Source organism: Nelusetta ayraudi, unplaced genomic scaffold (assembly GCF_046127955.1).
Source record: "Nelusetta ayraudi isolate G7.1 ecotype Tasmania unplaced genomic scaffold, CSIRO-AGI_Nayr_v1 ptg000070l, whole genome shotgun sequence".
NCBI classification, from domain to species: Eukaryota; Metazoa; Chordata; class Actinopteri; order Tetraodontiformes; family Monacanthidae; genus Nelusetta; species Nelusetta ayraudi.
In genome coordinates this window covers 6,864,671-6,884,467 of record NW_027466120.1, presented here as the reverse complement: position 1 = coordinate 6,884,467, position 19,797 = coordinate 6,864,671, and the positions used below count along the sequence as shown (strand labels likewise).

The 19,797-nt window shown below is 43.5% G+C and overlaps 3 protein-coding genes across 3 annotated transcripts; 1 reads left to right on the top strand and 2 right to left on the bottom strand.

Moving 5' to 3' along the window:
- Positions 1-424: 424 nt before the first annotated feature.
- Positions 425-4,610, bottom strand: pink1 (PTEN induced kinase 1). Its single transcript, XM_076041644.1, has 8 exons — positions 4,125-4,610; positions 3,245-3,514; positions 3,057-3,160; positions 2,771-2,953; positions 2,442-2,605; positions 2,222-2,349; positions 1,905-2,135; positions 425-1,638 (listed from the first exon to the last, which is right to left on the bottom strand). Exons 1-8 carry the CDS (start codon positions 4,479-4,481, stop codon positions 1,354-1,356), a joined length of 1,722 nt encoding a protein of 573 aa, XP_075897759.1. The 5' UTR covers positions 4,482-4,610; the 3' UTR covers positions 425-1,353.
- Positions 4,611-5,424: 814 nt separating this feature from the next.
- On the bottom strand, positions 5,425-7,394 carry LOC142898624 (trypsin). Its single transcript, XM_076041648.1, has 6 exons — positions 7,255-7,394; positions 6,941-7,007; positions 6,599-6,749; positions 6,265-6,403; positions 5,918-6,172; positions 5,425-5,637 (listed from the first exon to the last, which is right to left on the bottom strand). The coding sequence occupies exons 2-6, from the start codon at positions 6,993-6,995 to the stop codon at positions 5,482-5,484; spliced, it is 756 nt and encodes a 251-aa protein (XP_075897763.1). The 5' UTR covers positions 6,996-7,007; positions 7,255-7,394; the 3' UTR covers positions 5,425-5,481.
- Positions 7,395-9,346: 1,952 nt separating this feature from the next.
- On the top strand, positions 9,347-15,807 carry LOC142898800 (trypsin-3). Its single transcript, XM_076042021.1, has 5 exons — positions 9,347-9,523; positions 12,496-12,655; positions 14,685-14,826; positions 14,917-15,183; positions 15,476-15,807. The coding sequence occupies exons 1-5, from the start codon at positions 9,469-9,471 to the stop codon at positions 15,644-15,646; spliced, it is 795 nt and encodes a 264-aa protein (XP_075898136.1). The 5' UTR covers positions 9,347-9,468; the 3' UTR covers positions 15,647-15,807.
- The last annotated feature ends 3,990 nt before the right edge of the window (positions 15,808-19,797 follow it).

The window sequence follows — 19,797 nt, the reverse complement described above, 5'->3', positions numbered from 1 at the left end:
ATTATGAACAAATTCTTATTTACAGTAACGGCCTGAGGGAAAGGGGGGGTGAGGGCTGCAAAGTAACGTGAGAGATCAAGTAGGAACTGATAGTCGACAGTCATGATAGTAAAGGAACGTTACACGTCAGAGACTTCTTTAACAGGGGTATGTAAACTAAGGACTAGATTACTGCGAAGACTAGCAGATCTGCACCATTATTATTTTTTTCTATTGCGTGCTCTTATAGTATACTTAATAACTCCTGCTTCATAATCATAATAATGCCATCATATAGCAGTACTATAATGACTTGAACCTATTTAAATATTTTTGTCTTCATATGAAGAGTCCTGTCAGTTGTTTTAAAAGGTTAAAGTTAGTTAGGCAAACATTTACCGCAAAACTAAAGTGGTACACCACAACAAAAAAAATTACTACATGATTCTTTGATAGCTACTTTTATTGTCAAATAGCAGAAAAATCTACATACACCAAAATATACATATTTTTGTTCTTATAAGAACCAGTCTGTTAAGAAGTAGTAGATAAAACTGACTAGCTGCACACACCAGTAAGCTTTAAGTGCAAATCATTCACCATCAAACTCCAACACATTCTTCATCAGCCATCAGCGTCAGGATGAGAACCAAGAACCGATTCCAACTGGGCTGATTCAGTTACATCATTTGCCTGAAAGAAAAAAACAAAACCCAACTCCCTTACGGATGTCTCACTTCTGCATTTGTGACAAAAGCAGTGATGTCATGCATTGTGTGTTCACAGCCATTAATGTTGACAGGGTAATTATGACAGAAATTATTATTTTGTTATCGTATGATGATGGCAACTGATGTCAACCCATGGGATGCAATTTAACTGCTAAAAAATAAATATAGCCCTAAACATTAAGATCTGACCACATTGTCTTGTAAATTTATAATATATACTTAATAAAATAATTATCTAATAATAATAAAGTGCAATCAGAGCTTGTAAAAATATAATATCCCTCTATGGAACAGAATTATCACAGCAATCAAACCATTTCTCACTTTCCTCTGCCATTTTCCTTGCTGTTTTCCAACAGCAGTCACATCAAATGTCATTGATGCTATGCACTTTTTGCGATAAGGGTCACAAGTAATGCTGTAATACAACTCCTGCTGACAGTCATATTTTGAAAACACAGCAATGAAACCTGAGCAGGGAGAGACAAATAGGACAGGTTTTATACAACGAGTACTAGAGTACACCGATAGTCACAGATTCTGTGGACAAGCCGAGGGTGAAGTGAAAGTGGAAAGTTTCCCCTTAGTAACCTGATGTTAAAGCTAGATGTGACAGTAGGATTCAGCGAGTGGCTGTGTGGATCTACGCAGACAGTAAGCAGGCCTGGTGCTGCCGGCGGCCGTGCAGGAGGAAGCCCACAGCGGTGCGGAGGTCTTCCAGGTCCAGGTTGGACAGGAAGCTCCTCTGAAGCTCCGCCTCCACTGTGTTTCCACTGGGTCCACGGCAGCCCTTCAAGAGAACGACAGCAGACTGGCACAGCAGCCAGTCGACCAGCTCTCTCATGCCATCGCTGCCCTGATTGGCCAGGGCCTTCTGTCCCCAGAAGCTCAGATGAAGCATGTTGGCAGCGACACGTGCACTGGGGCGCTGCATGGTAAAAAAAAAAAGAAAAAGGCCTGAGTCCAGCAGAAAAATGTTTGACGGTATACCAGTCTTAAACACGCTGAATCCTTTTAAGACCGACAGTGAAATGTGTCATCAAAGAATAAATACATAATTCAGGTTACTGTACTTTTCTAGCTATTTACAGTCATTAAACTGCATCTGAAAATACATCCCTTTTCAAGGGCATCTCAACGCTGCACTGATGCATCAAGCTAATTATAAAGTGTCCTGATTAATCCTCATCATACCTTGTTTGGGTTTCTGCTGAGGAGCAGCTGGATCACTAACTGCATATCCGCTGGGACAGTGGAGGGCAGGCGTGGGAGCTGCTTCTCCTGGTAAGTCCTGCTCTCAAGCCCCACTGCTCGGTAGAAGGGGTTGCTTTGTCCGAAGATCTCGTAGGAAATGGCACCGACAGCCCAGGCATCAGCCTTGCTGTAGTCGATGACAACGCCGCACCCTGGAACTGCGGCGGCCACCTTTTGGGCGGAGAGGTAAAGTCAATGACGACAATGCTGCGTGGATTTATCAACAACCGAGATAAATTCAAGCTACTCTGGTTCACCTCAGGGGCCATAAGAGAGGCATTTCCTCCTCTGCTGACCCACATGCTGTTGAAGGGCAGCTGCAGACTGCAGTCACTCTGAGTCAGGGAGCAGCCAAAGTCACTGATCACTAAGCGAGGGCAGCCACCTTTGTAAAAACAATAATGAAAAAGCATCATGAGACAAATGTAGTCAAAGAGTCAAGCCGTGCAAGCCGTAGCGGCAGAATGTGTGTCAGACCTGAGTCAAACTCCAGCAGCACGTTGTCAGATTTGAGATCCCTGTGGGCGACGCCCTGTATGCACAAGTGGTCGACCGCCTCCAGGAGCTGCAGCACCATCAGTGAGCTGTGCCACTTTCCCGGTGTGGACTCCTTCAGGAACTCTCGGAGGGTGCAGGGGTAGCTTTAGGGAATACAATAATATATATATATATTTTTTTTTTTCTGATCACTTTGACAAGGAATATCAAAATTAAAATGTACTAAACTAAAAGTAAAACACACGCGTCACACGTTCAAGGGTCTTATTCACACCTACTGAAGTGGCTAAGAGATATCAGATACTTACTTCTTCATGACCAAGAAGAGCGTGCGGTTGTTGCCCAGACCTGCAGGGTTCAGCCTGGCCGGCAGCACATCAGGATACTCCTCTTTGGCTCCTGGCAGCAGCGGGACATCAGCAGTAAAGGCCCGGTGCACTGTGATCACGTTGGGGTGCACTGACAGTCTTTTGGGTAGCACCCCAAAATCTCTGCATGTAGTACACAAATGACAAGTAACTTAAAAATCGATTTTCTGGAAACTGTGGGACTAGAAAGGAGCCTTTAAAAAAGCACTGAAGGGGCAACACGTACCCCTGCAGAGTGATTTGTTCTTTTTCTGGCCTCAGGGCCATTGGACCAGCAGGCACCAGCTCCTGCGACATGGACTTGATGATCGCCTCGCTCGATGACCCAACCTGCAAAACAACAAAGTCTTGTCAGTGAAAATGTAAATCTTATTGTCAACACAGGAAGAATTGAAGCTCTCAAAGTGCACTGACCCCAAAGTTCCACATCATCTTTATGGCCAGAGGGAAGTTTCTCAGCGAGCAGCAGCTCAGAGGTCGGGTGGTCGTCCCTCCATCGTCGTCATCTCTCAGCTGCACCTGGGATGTCTTACTGTCTGTCGGCGGCGCAAACGGAGCCGCAGCTTCATACACGGCAGCGTTGGACCCTTTCCCGATCTGACCGCCGATGATGTAATCTTCTAATTTATAACCAGAGGTGAACGGCTTGAGGGGGCTCGGGAATCTTTTCTTCTGGAACACGGCCTGCGGACGGTGGGAAATAATATGAATCAGTGTGCACATCTCATTCTTGTATCGAGAATTCAACATATTTTAATTCACTAAATAAAGACTCGGTAGCTTTTTCACAACATGAAACCTTCAGGTGTTTCTACTGTTAAAGAGAGGGAGAAAGAACACACACACACACACACACACACACACACACACACACACACACACACACACACACACACACACACACACACACACAGGTGAGAGAATTGGTTCCCAATTTTCACCTGATAATGGGTCGCAACATACCCAACACACACATAATACAATATCTTATTCATTTTTAAACGGTACATGTGAACTCACTGATTACTTATTTTGTGGGAAACCATGAGCAAAGGAGGTATCTGTCTAGCTTGTTTGATAAGTTGACTACAATTTCAGTTTCTGTGTTTATACATTAAATTAATTGAAATGCATAGAACGATGTGTCTGTTGTGTCTGGCTCAAGTCACCCAAAACACTGAGAATGGGTGGGCTGGAATTTTGAATTAAGTTAAAGCCAGACTGTTTAGTGTCAAACATACAAGCAGCAACTTACTCCTCAAATCCTGCTTACAAACATTTCATCACAACACACCTGAATCTCCTGACAGGTGACGGCACAGTGCCTGTCATCCTCCAGCTGGTTTTCGATGAGCACTGCGCCGACACCGAAGGCCAAAAACACGGCCCTGTTCCGCGGAGATCCACCGCCGAACCTGCTCCTGAAGCCGGCGGACTGAAGCTGAGCTGCCAGGCCCTTCAGAGAGGTGCGGAAATAGCGGTACCGAGCCGGCAGGAAAGCCTGAGGCTGAACGGTGCGGACCGACGGGCCTGCACGGAAACGTTCACCTCGGAGCTTGGCTGCGACTCGGCCAGCCGGTTTCAGGAGACCCCGCTGTAACACCGACAGACCCAACTCCAACCCTCGGCTAACAACGTACTTCACAGACATAATTTACCCGGGGGGGGGAGGTAACTTAAGCTGTTTTCTAACCCCGTTTGTACCTCAATGTTCGCTTGTACGCTTAGCTAGACAGCCATGTCAAATTCCATCAAAACATCCGGTTCTGCGCACGCGCACGGCGACAGACAACCTCAATCGAATCGAGCACAATCGTCAACTGTCATGTTTGGTTTTACGTATGCTATACGGGTGAACGAAATACTAAACAATACACCTTTGTTTTAAGTGTTTGTTTTTGTAGTGTTTTGACTGGAATTTGAGTCCCAAACCCCATATAAATTGTCGCTGTAACACTGCACTGTCCTTGCAGTTGATAGAAAATCGGTATTGGCATGTTTCTTAATTTAGTACCATTCACTAATATCACCAACAGCCTCATTTTATGCTCAAAGCCGCTGGATATCCTTCCTTGCTTTGATCTTTGCAGATTCATCCCTATTCTTCTCGCTTCTCACCTCTTGAGAACCAAGGTCATTTTCACATGCATAAATCACAGGCCTCATAAAGACAGACCTTATTAGCTTTATTTCATTATTTTGATATTCAAATATTTCACCGACCTTTAATGTTGAGCTATTGAAATTTGAGATGGCTCGGGGTAAACTCATATTCACATACATCAAACTCAATTAGAATACCATTCCACTATTAATTAACCTGGAGGGAAACACATCACCTGAATTCTTAGATTTGTTCCTTTGAGAAAATGTTACAATTTGATTTGAGAATGAAAAAATACTGATAAGTGACACTAAATTTAAAAAGAAACAAACAAAAAAAACCTACAATTTCTACTCATTCTTTTAATGCTTCAACATATTTTAATGCAGCTGCATACAGCAGTAATTCAAGAAACAATTGATGAACATAAACATTTCCCATATAGCCTTGATCTACATGAAGCCATCATTTTAGAACCCCGACAAAAAAAAGGAAAAGAAAAATGATTTAGCGTATTCAGCAGAAGGCCATGGATCCTGGTAGTGCTTCATGGTGTGTTTTTGCTGATAACCCAGTTGATCCATTTGACATAGTTCCTGACTTTGGTGTAGACTCCAGGGAAGTATGGGTGGGCACAACTGATTCCCCAGGAAACAATGCCCTCAAAGTTACCATTGCAGATGAGGGGACCACCGGAATCACCCTGTGGATCAAGAGGACATATCACAATGCTCTGGTTAAAGGTAATTCAAAAAGTTGCAGTTGCAGTTTTTGACAGTTTCCAAAAATGTGCAAGGTAACAAAGATTACTGTGCATGTATGTATTAGTTAGTAAGAAAGACTTCAGATGGGGAATGGGCCAGTTGTGATAGATAGCAGATAAATTCCAAACGAGCTTCGGTTGGATTGTGTTTATGCTATGTGATCATTAATAACATGCGTAACACAAGTTGAATAGATTACAGAAAAGTTGGATTCAGTACCTGGCAGGAATCTTTGCCTCCCATCCGAGATCCTGCACATATCATGTTTGAGGTGACCATCCCCCAGTAGTAATAATTGCACAAAGGAACTATCTTCACGTTCACAGCTCGCAAGACGGGGGACAGGTAAGAGCTGTAAATCTGCGTCACACCCCAGCCGCTCACTGTGCAGGTGTCGTACCTAAGTGGCGGGCTGTTGTCGTCAGGTAGGGTTGCCGGCTGAATATTGGCATTGAGTTGCGCCGGTTCACTCAGCTGCAATACAAACACACATGCTGGATATTAGCCATTTCCTTTGTGGTGTCAATATAAGGAATTTATTTTGTTATTTCCAGGCGGCGGCCTACCTTAATGAGCATGATGTCATTGTTGAATGTCCTGTAGTTGAAATTGTGCAGAAATATCTTGGAGACATTAAAGACTTGTTCGAAGCCTTCCGCAATCTGCAGGTTGTGCTCACTTAACACCACCTTCATTACGCTGCTCCTGATGGACAAAATGACCAGCACGGTGCTTCACATCTTATCAGTAATTTGGAAGCAGAGAAGATGCAACATTCTGCTTCATGTTACAAAATAATGGTACCATATTTTCAAACATCCACATACAGTTAGAGTCTTTATACTTCAGTGTGGTGTCCAACGTGTTCCTTCACGCACATAATGATGTTGTAGGACTTACGGTATCCAGCAGTGGGCAGCAGACACCAACCACTGAGGGTGCACCAACGTGGCTCCGCAGTAGTGTCCTCTGGAAGACTGAAGGGACGCCTGGTACTTTATAGAGAAACGTGGGACCTCTTGACCCCCAATAATCCTCGTGGCAGATATCACTGTGGACAGAAAGAAAGCGTTTCCAAGATTTTTATATATTATTTTTTTTGTATTAAAAACACTAGTTCCTTTCAAAATAATATTGCAAATATAACATTTGTATAAAAGAACTTATCACAATGAGATTTAGTAATTCCATGACATGTTCAAGCTTATTTCCTTAATGTGCGCCCAGAGGAAAATAACTTACCTGTTAGTGAGAGAGCCAAAAGCAACAGCAGGGTAAATGTTCCCAGGGGAGTCATAGCTTTACTTATCTGTAATGACGCAACATAATGTAGCAGTTAATGGAATTAAGCTGCTAGGGTTTGTCATGGATATAACACATTTACTTTTCCTGTCTGCTAATATTACTGCAGCGTGATCAGCGGTTATGTCAAAATCTATCAAACAATCCAAGAACAAGCATGAAATCTTACTGAGTGTCTTCTGGTGAACGAAGTTAGTTGTCATAGGTAATAGATAATTCTAGACAAAAAGGATCGCAAATCCCTGTGTACTCACCTGTGCGCCCAAACCAAGCAGTCGTCACAGTGTCTGCAACTGGTCGGCCGGATGCTCACCTGTTGCCTTTTATACTGTAACTGTATCCGTGTCCGCATCTTTTGTTGAAATTATCTTTTTCGTCTGGTTTTTGAGCAATTCGTGTCGCAAACAATGAAGCTGACCTACAATGTGACAAAGCTCAACCATTCCCTTGTATTGTGCTCGTCCCCGAGCTCTAGGTCGATGCCTGCGCCTTGGGATATACAGGGTGTTTGGGATGGGAACGCCTCGACACGTCGTCATACTCATCATCATAATTTCCTGGATGATAGTGATGATGATGATGATGGAGACAGGGCAGGTTTGCGGCTGTCGGAATGAGCTTCTTCTGTTTGTCGTGTCTGATAGAGGATATTGTCTACAAGAAGAATCAAACAGTGACAATCCCCTCGCTCACATGCTTGTCTTTACAAATTTGACCTCTTACATACAAGAGACTGGTTTCATTCCCACAGCTTATTTCTTCATAGCATCAAAAACAAATGGCAATAAGGTTAAATTATGAATAAATCTGCAGTACTTAAGTCCATTAAACTAATGTCATTGAGTTTGCATGTGTCACATATTGGTAAATGTAAGGACTCAAATGCAGTAAATCATGACAACTGTGAAATGAACTACTGTTTATTCCAAAACTTAGAAGTTTATTGGAAGTCTACAAAAATTGTATTAAATCCCAAAAAGAAACAAACATTCACAAAACTACACGGTATGGAAAACCACCAGAGACTTAGAGACCTTTGAAGGCGATGACCTGACACCAAATAAAGGGAGACTGTGGGTTATTCATACGTGGAGGTATGGGAAAGTAAGGGTAAGGGAACACAGGTGAGAACAATCATGGGCGGGTAGACAGCGAGACACAGGTGAACATCATACAATGGGAAGCTGTGTCTGAAATCACTATACACATACATAACATGGGCGTATACGTACGAGGTGCAAACACAAGAGACACTGTCGCAGCAGTTAAATTTAAATGGCAGCTGAGTTATGAGCAATTATGTGTTTCTTTTATACGTGGTGCTTTTCTGAGGTCATACAAACCAACAGAGCATTTATAATTTAACACAAGTTTTGTGAAAATTTAGAAAAACTTCAGTACCATCACAGTATAATTCATGTCGTGATCATCATTTTTTTTTTCTTTTTTTTTTTTTTTACTTTTTACTCTTTATATCCTTAAGCTGCCATAAAACAGAAGTTCCTCCTGTGTAGAAAAACATCCACGGCTTCTTTTCCGTCCCTCTAAAATTCCACCAGAATGAAAGTTTAAAAATGCAGCAAAAATTCTCAGAAACGACAGAAGAATGTCTCTTCACTCCATCAACAGGAGGTCGAGTGTGAGTGCTGGCAGGCCGTGTGCCGTGCTGACAGCAGCTCTTCCAATAAAGAGCAGGTCATGTGGAAAGAGAGGAAAAAAAGCCCAGTGGTCAGCACTCAGGGGATGTGAGACGCACCGGGAACAGGGCTGTAGCTATCAGTAGCACCGTGACGGCTATTAGCCGACAGGTTGAGGTCAGGAAATCCACCGAGGGGTCAGAGCGGTGATGAGACCTGACCGTCAGCCGTGTTCCATTTTTAATGGCACTGCGCCCTGCAGTGGATGTGCAGCAGCCTGATTTGAGCGTATGCGTGAAAGGTTGCGTTGTTTTGCCATCAGTCAGACGGCCACCTCATTTATCCTGTCTGGGGAAAATTAGTGAAATGATGAACAGCCCCTGCCAAATCCTTTCCTCACTTCGGTCAACAGCAGCTTATTTAATCAGTGTGAGCCGCCCGCTTGAAAGATTTAAAATGGTGGGCACGATTGAAGCATCGGGACTAAGTGGAAGATTGAAATGCGGCAGGAGTCCCCCTGACGACGCACAGAGTGACGACAACACCGCAAAGGCAGCATGTTTCACCTTTTATGTGACAGCAAACGGGCCTGTGAGGAGTGGGCATTACATAAACAATAATGTCTGGTGTGGGAAGGTGAGGAAAAGGGCTGTGCCGTGACAGCCTCAATTATACATCGGTCCGGGACAAGAGGGTGACCATGGAAACGGAAATAGGAACTATAAGAAACCCGAGCAGGTGCAATGCCGTCCCGTTAAAATTAGAGGCGCAGCGCCCAGGTAAGGCACAAGTCTTTGGGTGTCGACGGATCGCACCTCCCTTTGTCTCGCTATGGACTTACCGTCTATACTGCTCTGTATACTGCTCGAGATGCTGGCTGTAACCTGTAAGTAAAGCCTCTTTATGTTGACTTCTTAATTATGACTATTGTAAAAAAAAAAAAAAAAAAGAACATTTGTTTCAATATAGCCACTGGGTGTGAGTGTGACATACAAATAGGGACAGACAATTTGGATTTTTATCCCAGGGAGGTATTAGAGGGGGCTGCTCAATATGCTATTAATAGCCTGTATCAGTGTTGTACAAGATGCTTCGTAGCAGTTGCACTTTAACTTCCTATGTTCTCTTGAGTATTCATGGGGGAAAAAAGTGTGAGAACCTTTCAGGCTGATAAATCATAAATAATGTCAGCACAGCAAAAATACAAATGGAAATCATGCTTCAAAATAAAAAAAATCCATCTATCTATCTATCTATCCATCTATCTATCTATATATCTATCTATCTATCTATCTATCTATTTTACTTGTATCACTGTCTAAAACTGTTGGGTGAATCAATTTTAATCTATCTTAAACGTCTATATTGTTTGTAAGGACAATAGAGATTGAGATGTATGGAGCTTTTTTGTGCAAAATCATTTGAAACCTCAGCCAGAACAGATGGAGGTGCACAACAAAGCAAAACCAAAAAAAAAAAAACAATAACTAAATTATGGCCCACACCCCCTTTTGTGCCGTTCCATTATGCAACACAGACGAAAGGAGACCCTGATCACTGGCAATGCCAGTCAGAAACCTGCAGGGAATTCACAGAGCTTCCTCTGTTTTCATCCATCATCAAGCTTAAAGCCAATGCAAACAAGTCAATGACAATTACACTGACAGTCATGGCATTAAAAGACCGATAGCTGAGCTGCCCACCAGAGCGAGTTAGAACGTTCACAATAATGAGATGAGCGCACTGCAAATAAAAGAAGGCCATTATGTAACAATGTGCGTGTTGACCTTGCATACGATCTACACGGGCTCCATAGAGAAGTGTCTAAAGTTACCATTTTTCCGTTAACGCACACCATTGCTTGTAATCATAGCAAGGGATCAATCTGGGGCAGCCGTGGGAGCGTGTTGTTTCACTCATGTGGGTCACACTGTGAAGTGGTTCCACCAAGTGTCTGTGTGTTGTGCGTCAGATATGTGAAGTCACTGGATCACAGCCAGGACTTCAGAGGTGTAAGTTCTCCAACAACCCCTTCAACAGGTCAAGACTGGCTGACACAGATTATGACACAGAATGCTCCAGGATAACTGTAAACGTTGCCATCACGTCACGTTAACATCCTACCTAATCAAAATAGATGGACAGAGATAAGAAATAAATAAAAGACCATTGCACTCATTTTGGGTTTAAAGCAACAAACTGAAACTAAATTCCTTACATTGGCCTTCACGGCTGCTATGTTTTGTCTTTGTCTGTGTGTTTATGGAACTTATTGTATTTCAGAACAAATTCTGAAACAATGGCTCCTTAGTAAACACTCAACTGGTATTAAGATTTCTTTAGATCGATCAGAACAGCTTCCAGTGCACATCGGTTAGGCCTTCTCTAATTTTAAGAGCTTCTCTGTGATGAATAACTTTTCTCAGCCCGGCTTGTTTTGTTGTATATTGTTTCTTAATTGTGTTTGTTTAAACGTCTTGTTTAAACAAACACAAGCCACAACATAGATAACCCAATAAATATGTTGTAGCTTTCTTTAATGGGGCAATAAGTGATTTTCGTTATTGTAATTTACAAAGAAATACAAAAATTGATATGTGAAGCTTGGGTGGTGTTGTTTTATCTGGGGTGGATCGTCAGTCGTCTCTCTGTTGATTTCAAGCAGTTTCAATCTTCTTCTTTACATACAGTGATGGAAAAAGCTCTTTAAACAGCTCATGAATTTGTGATGTGCAGTTTATTTTAGTGCAGTCGCCAATGTTTACTCACATGCTGCACTTGCACTGTTCAGTCCAGCTCAGAACTGGATGTTTCAGCAAGATGACGTCGATTGCCAACACAACCAAAGTAAAAGAACTACAAGGATGTAGTTTTCTTATTTCGTCGTATTCACAATATACATCTAAATAATCACTTTTTGTGTACCTCTGATGCAGCCAAACCTTTTTCACAACTCTAGCTGGTCTGACTGCTCGTCCATGTCAGTGCCCGCTCCATTGGAAAACTTTCCAATGACCACTGTTATAAATTTTTGAACACGAGATGGCAGAAATCAGAAGAAAACGTTGTAACAAAGAACCCCTAAACTGAGGCAGCAGATCTTTGCTCAGCAACACTTTGGTTGTAGTTGATTAACAGTGAACTTCCCAGCAAATGAAAAGAAAAAGTTTATCCTTCACTTCTTTTATTTGCTTCGCTGTTATAGAAATCAACGCTTTCTGATGTCACAAAGGGCACTGGTACCTTGTCCAGGTTGTCCAGGTTGTCCAGGTAGGTGACAGCAGCCTCAGCCAAATCATTTTACTTGGTGGCAGCTTTGCTTCTGTTTCCTTTCAAAACATGTGGAAGACCCAAGAAAGCAGCTCAATGCTAAAACCAGGCACTTTTCAGCAGAAGGCTGTAAACAATGGGCTAAATATTTTCTGGAGGCATACAAAGGTTTAGGATTTTTTTTGGCAGGGGACGGGGGGTAATTAATTGTGCATTTTTTCACATTGCATCTTTTCCGGCCAGTGCTATTTACAGTAACTGCAACGGTAAGCCCAGGCCGAGTCTGCGTGTCGTCTCCCTGTTGTGTTACGTAACAAGGGATAAATAATGACAGGCAGACTTCAGCGTGAGTCACCGCTGCTCAGACACCAGATTGTTCTTCATTGATCTGCCGAGCCAGAAGCACAGCGCTGTTTTTCTCTAGGACTCGTTGTGCTCTTGCTGATGCAGCAGCCGTAGTAACGGAGTCACAGTTGTGTTCGCTCTGCCAATTGTGTGCGTTTTATTTCTCTCTGTCTTCAATCCGGCTGAAGCCAAGTGTTTTTCTTTTTTTTTTTTTATCACCCACCCACTGTGTGCTTGTCGCAGGTGAAGACCTTGTGAAGGAACGCATAGTCGGCGGATATGCACCTGTTCCTCATTCAATCAAGTACATTGTGTCCATACAGACAACAGACCGACGACACATCTGTGGAGGAACCCTGATCAATAAGTACTGGGTAGTCACAGCTGCACACTGTGATGTTGGGTAAGATTCTTTGTGTTCCTCAGATGCCTGTATTTCACTTGTTTCTATGTAAGTGAATGGGACAAAGAAAAATAAAACAAACTCAAAAATAATCAAATAAACAAAACAAAACAAAATCTCAGCTGTCCAGTTTTAGTCTTTTAGAATGATTGAATCTATCAAGGACCTAAATCTGATTTCTTTCAACTTAACTATCATTCAATAAACAACAGTCCCTGTCCTCAAAGCCCTTATTCTAATAAAAAGGAACTTCCTATAAAATGTGTCCAAATATGAACACATATCTATTTTTCTGGCTGGCTGGTTGGCTGCACAGAAAATGAGACAATGAGACAGAAAATATATTGTGCAGTGGTAATATACAGTACTTGGGGTACTGACTAAGTAAATGTTAGATGACAAACCATTTATGAAAGTAAAAGGTAAGCACGACGAAGCACACAGCGGGATTGTTGTTGCCAGAGAAGATGAGAGGGAACGCTTGAAAGCTCCCACCGAGCAGCAGACGGGAAAACGGTTGTGTGAGGATTTGGCAGGAAACATTGCTGCAGGATGCAGCAGCTCCCAGGTGAAGCGCTGCAGGCGAGGAACAGCAGTGGGAAAACACATGGCATGACAGAGGAAACAGGCAAGAGATGAGCGAGAGCAACAATAAAAGCAGAATACAGGGATGAATACAAACTCTGACCACATGTGAAGAGCAGAGAGCTCGACGGAGGTCGAAAAGTTTTCCCCAAAGGATTCGTAAAACTTCAAATTCGGCAAATAGTCATCTGTATTCTGATGGTTTGTTTGTGAGTTGTGTTGTATAGATGCTTAAAGGTGCGATGAACAGACTTCACCATGTGGATGGCTCTCTCTGGATGCAGGCCGTCTATCTGTCAAGGTTCCAAAAGTCCAAACAACATGAGGACAGTAACTTTACTTCTAAAGCGTGTCCACAAGCAGAAAAAAAGTTTATGCCAAAGACTGGGCCACAGAACAACCATGTCACATAAGAATTCAGTCACCCCATAAATTTTAGATTAAGGGAGTTGAAAGAAGAAATAAATAAAAGATGACATGCTCAAAGTCTGTGTGAGAGACAAAAAAGTCTAATCTAGAAATGAATTCTATACTGGACTGGCAGCCAGCGGACAGAGGCCAGAACTGGAGAAATATGCTTCATGCTTGTGAGACTCAAGAGTTGAGCAGCTGCATTTTGGACCGGCAGTGGTCTAGTCAGCGTCATTAATACTTCATCTCTCAATCCATTTTAAAATTGCTCCCCATTATGGCACCTGCGCTAGTCAGGGCGGATGCCACGTGCAGCGGACGGGAGCTGCAGGTCACAGATAGGTACAGATCAAGAACAAAATCATAACCTGTTTTATTTTTAAACTGAATAGTTGAATTTGAATTTTTAAAAGCCTCCTTGGTTTTGAAAACCAGGAAGTAGCTGCAGCAAAATGCTTATTAAAGCCCCAAAACAGGAACAGTGTGAAGGAGAAACATGGGATTTTATAGAGGCGACCAGTTGCAGCTGGGCTCATTGACATTTTCATTTTCCTCCTCGAACAAATGCTCTCCAGGCTCTTTAAAGGTTGAATGTGTAATATTTGGAGATTTTGAGAAGAAACAGCGACATCAAGTGGTTACATTATAGATTGCAGCGCTCTGTCACTCACCCTCCCTCTCCAAAGCTTGCCAGTGAACTACAGTGGCCTGCGCAGACAAGCTTGGGTACCTTCTTATTCGTTGGTTTGATTTGAGGACGCAAGCATTCACTTTAAATACAAATCACACTGTCAGGCAGGCTGGATTGTCAAAACTGAATGACTTTTATTGTACGACGATTATAAACTTTTATCAATGTTTTTACAGGCTGTATATTCAGCTTTTCCCAACATAAAAATCATAAATCAAGCCATATTTTACACACTGGACCTCTAAGAGAGATATATCGAGAGGATTTAGGAAAGGTTTGTTGATGTCGTGTCATGCTAGCTCATCATCCAACATTATAACAGTGAGTGTTACGTCTTTGCAGGTTAAACCGCATGATGGTGGTGGCAGGAGACTACTCCCTGAGTATCTACGAGGGCACAGAGCAAGAGATCCTCCCCCAGCTTCTGGTGCCCCACCCCGGGTATAACAAAACCACCAACAACCACGACATCATGCTGATAAAGGTGGGCCTCCAGCCTCGAGTTTGCCACTGTTTTTGTCCCTTTTCCTTTCCCGTCGTTGCTCACTCATCCGACTGTCTGCCGCCTCTGCAGCTGAAGGCTCCCGTCTTTCTGAACAGCTACGTCTCCATCGCCCTGCTGCCTCGGCAGGGAGCCTCTGTCTCCAAGCGCAGGATGTGTCGAGTGTCCGGCTGGGGGTACACCAGCCACAACTCGGGCCAGATTCCTTCCACCCTCCGCACGGTCACGCTGCCCATCGTCTCCACGGAGAAATGCAACAGCAGCCAGTCTTTTAACGGCAGCATCACAGAGAACATGCTCTGCGCTGGTTACAGCTCGGGTGGGAAAGATGCCTGCAAGGTGAGAGGGTTCCGGCGGGGGGATGGGGATTCTTAACACCAAATGTCAGGTTGCCTTTAACAAATGTGCAAACGTAGGAAGTTTGTTTCCCCAATTTCTATCTATGCTGAGACCGATAAAAGTATTTTTTTTTAACCTAATCTCATAAATGAATCACAACGTAAATCTAAATGTAAAAAAATAATTTATATTTTAAATGAATAAATACAACCTTATTGTTATTTGGTAGTGCAGCTTTGAAAATTCTAAAGTTTTGAGCCATTTAACACAAACATGCTTATTTTTTCTCCAGGGGGACTCTGGTGGTCCGCTCGTCTGTGAGGGTCGTGTTTATGGTGTGGTGTCCTGGGGGAGGGGATGTGCTGATGCCCAGTTTCCTGGAGTTTACACTGCTGTGTCCAAGTACCGCAAGTGGATAGACAACACCATCTTCAGCTTCTACAGCAGGTGTCATGAAGATTAGACTCCATCTGCCTCTCCGCTATACTGGGATTGAAATAAATGAACAGGAAACACCCGTCGCCGACTCTTTTTCATTTCCGATGCGATGGCTCATTTTCATGGTTTCCTTCATTGTCAAGGGCATATTTTGACATTTTGGAGATACAATCGTTTGTATATCTGCAGTGCACCACCACTGGCAAACACACATCTTGTGCAGTGAGTACAAATTAGCATTTTTTTTTTTCCCACTTGGAAATGACAAATTGTTCCTTGAGTTTAAAGCTTGAACATTAGCTGTGCAAACATGTTCCGATTTCGAATTGTGTGTGTGTGTTGCTCCTGAACATATGCGCACTTTCATCAGGAGGTAAACAACTGCCGCTGCCAATTCCAGCTCATTTGTGGATGAGAGGAGTGAGAGCAGAACACAATGTGTCCTGCGTTTCCAGGAAAGGGAGGTGAGTTGAGTGAGGGCAGAGCGACCAGGCCGAACAAAGAGCGAGAGGAGCTTCATTTCCAGTGACACGAACTGCACTCTTCTTTCTGCCTTGTACACCTATGAATAAATACAACACCGATCCGCTCACGCCTTGATTTGATTCCTGCGTCAGTCCGGCCTCCTCTCACTGAGAAATTTAATATCTGCTCACGCAGGTTGTGAGAAGCCCTGGCAACCCATCTGAATAAGAAGCCAGTGTAGCCCTTACAGTGGGGACAATTAATAAGTCAGTGTGCTTTTTTGAAATGATAGTGGTCCCTCTGGGTGGAGTCTAACTCCTGGTTCGCTGTCGCCGCCGCCTGTGAAGCAGACCCGTTTAAAAACTCGGGCTGCCTTAATGAAAAATGCATAGCGCCTCCTCCAGGCGGAGAAACCGCGGCAGTGATTCTTGTGAGGACCAAGCCGCGCCGCCACGGGCTGCAGTGTCACACCTGAAAAGGTCTGGGTGCATCGCAAACAGGATGAATAGTTGATGACCCACTTTAGGGGCGTCTCTGGTTTCGAGCGCTCAGCCTCGGTTCTTGCTTGTGCCGCTGGGTGTGCCGCCGCCCCGCGTGATTGATGGATCTCGCGGCCTTTTATGCCTGTGATTTTACAGGCCGGCTAAGACTCGGTCTGTTTTCCTTTTGTTCCGGCTAGAGAAGGCCTCTCCGGGGAGTCTCAGACTATATCGGCTGACAAGCTTGATCCACCGTTCCCTATATGCTCGCTGACGCACAAAAGGAAGTCTCCCTTACCCCGGCCTGTGTGTGTTTCTTGCGGGAAAACTATTGATCTAGCCACGGAAATTGCGACGCTCTCCCTCGCGGCGCGTCTCAGCGGACTGTGCTTTGCAGGGAAGATAAAACGTCTTTTACTGTGAAGGCCACCCACAAATGGGCCACCAGGATTCATTATTTTCTCATTTATGCTATTCTTTTATAAAAACAAAGAAGGCTTTAACACCAGTGAAGAGGTATCTGGGGTGGCGTAGAAGATATGTGGAGGAGAGTGGAGGATGTTTCCAGCTCATAAGCCTGTTAAAATAAAATGTGATTCTGGCGTTACAAGTTGTAAGAGCATCGCAAGAATAAAATGATGAACGAATAAAAGAAGATGTAGCCGCGGTGAAATAATTTCGTCATTACTTCAGTTGTTTCCAGCCCATCGTGTTGATTATAATATTGGCATGTTGCTTAAGACCTGACGTGAAATATGTCTTCTTCTGCATTTGAATGAAAGTTTTGAGACGAGAAACTTTCAAAAGTGCCGTAACAATGGGAAGTATAAAAGGAAGATTCACATGACTAATGTGAACCACCAGGGGGCATTTGATCATTAAAGCAGGAGAAGCTGCAAAACAACAGCTGAGGTGCAGGCCTGCTGGCGCTTCCTCTTCTTTGATTATAATAAGCCCGGTTTCTGAAGTGTTGCGCCTGCACTCAAATTGAAATAGTAATGAATGTGCACAAGTGCAACCGAGTCTTCCCGTTTGCCCTAAAAAGGATTTAGGAGAGAAGTGCAGACGGAGACTTGAGCGTCCCCTGCAAAGTGCACCTGCTCGGAGGACCGACGACTGCTTGGGAAGCTCGAAGGCATTACAGAAGCTCAGATGAAAACGTGACCGGAGTATTGTGTGACCGTCTCTTGAAAACCAAAGAACTATTCAATTCTGCAAACAGCCTCTTTTTGCTTTTGTTTGCCTCTGTCTCTTTTCTTTTCTACTGACCCCTGCAGAGATTTGTGCACTTTATTTTCCCTTTCTCACTGCCTCATCTTAATTCTTTGACATGGTCTGAGCCAGAAGGTTTTTTTTTTTTTTTTTTTTTGGTGAATCTGGGGCAAGACGCACGTGTTAAATATGCAGAAGATGGAATAATTGGCTTAGAGGCAGAGGCTGGCTAGTATTTTTTTTCTTATTAAATCAGTGAAACTCCCTGATTTTTTTAACAGTGCAATGGCGAGACAGACTGCAAATAACCTGTGTTGTGCATTGTCCAATTTAAAGTGTGAACAAATCTATCTTCATTAGACAGAAAAAAGTCCAGGCCTCTACTTTATTGAATACTTATCTTTTGTTAAAACTGTTTTGAATAAATAAATAAATAAATAAATAAATAACTAAATAAAATTCCAACCACTCGGCAGTAAAAGCCATTAAACAGAAATCATTAATTTCCTCAGTACACTGATGAGACACTGAGGCTAAATGGGGATGAATGTCCTGAAAGATTTGCCAGCGCACACCTGAGCGAGCGAGCGAGCGAGCGCAGCGGAATATTAAAAGGCAGCCAGTCAAGAACATTGTGCGTGATGTACATTAGAGAGGCTCGCATATGCAAATGTGCAACAATTCAGCCACGGCTCATAATTAACATGTCATTAATGATTCTGCATGTCACACTTCTTGCCTTTGATTGAATGCCACGCTGTTTACTTGAGAGTCAAAAAGAAAAAAGAAAATGAGGACAGCAGTGTCTTTGCACGAGAGCAGAATGGCGCAGAATGAAATGAGGGCAGGAGCCTTGAGTGCTGTGGTTTGTTGCTGCTTGAATTACATTTTAGAAAATGTTTGAGAAGCTGACTTTTCTAATGATACCCATTATCTCTTAGCTTAGACATATAATAGACATATACTAAAGACTGCTGCTCAGTCAGAATGCGTCCTGACTGACCAGGCTGCATCCTGGTCACAGGATGCGGCCACAGAGAAGCTGCTCCTCCGTCTTACTGTCAGTGCTGTGGCGTCTGAAGTCACTTCCCAGAGTTGCCCCGCGTGCTGCTGCTGGCTCCCGGCCCCGATGAGTCTCTCGCTGATGATAACTGTGGGCTCGTGTCTCCTGTGACAGTCTTCCAGTCTGAGCTGAGGAGCTGGGAGCCGGTTGATCCTCTCTCATGATGATCTGCTGGAGGAAGTTTCCCAGAGACCTTTTCCCGACCACTGCTGTAGTGTTGACAGAGCAGGTAATGGACTCCCAGTTATTTGACGCTCTGTGCGATGTTCCCCCTCCTGAAGAGATGGACCGACAGGAACAGGGCCTCAGACTGACATTGACTAAATAATGGAAGTTGCCTTTTCTATCTTCATGTGTCGCCACCACCAAGGGAGTCAAACAAGGAGTAGCCACGTTTCTCACATTTTTTCACTTTCTTTTTAATTCCTTTTGACATTTTGACCTCTTTTGAAAAAATGTGCTACCATAAAAAAAACATTAGTTACATAACATGTAAATCGTGCAAACTGTAAAATTACTGTGTAAGTCGTGAGTAGAGATGGATGAATTGTGTGAGAGTGAGACAAATCAGAGTAGCTTGAGGGAAAAGGTGTGGGCAAACGGAGAACGGCGGCGAGGGGTGTGATACATCATACGCCATAATTGCACCGAAAAAGTGTCTCTGCTTCCATGAAAGACATTTAGTGCCCAGTGGGACAGACATTCATTTTTCCGTCTATATAAGACGGTGCGGAAGAAGAAACTGCCAGCCGATAAGGATTTGCTGAGCCTGTTTGTTTCATTGATTGCTAAATGAAATGGTGAGAAAAGTCGTCCTCGGCTCTGGTCTTCCAGCACATGGAGACGGAGTGAACGGCACGGCGCATGTTGAACCGCCCTCGGCTCACTCCGCTCCCTGTCCTCTCTGCTGCTCCGTAGATTTATCAAGTTTCCCCTCAGAGGATTAGCAGAAAGTAG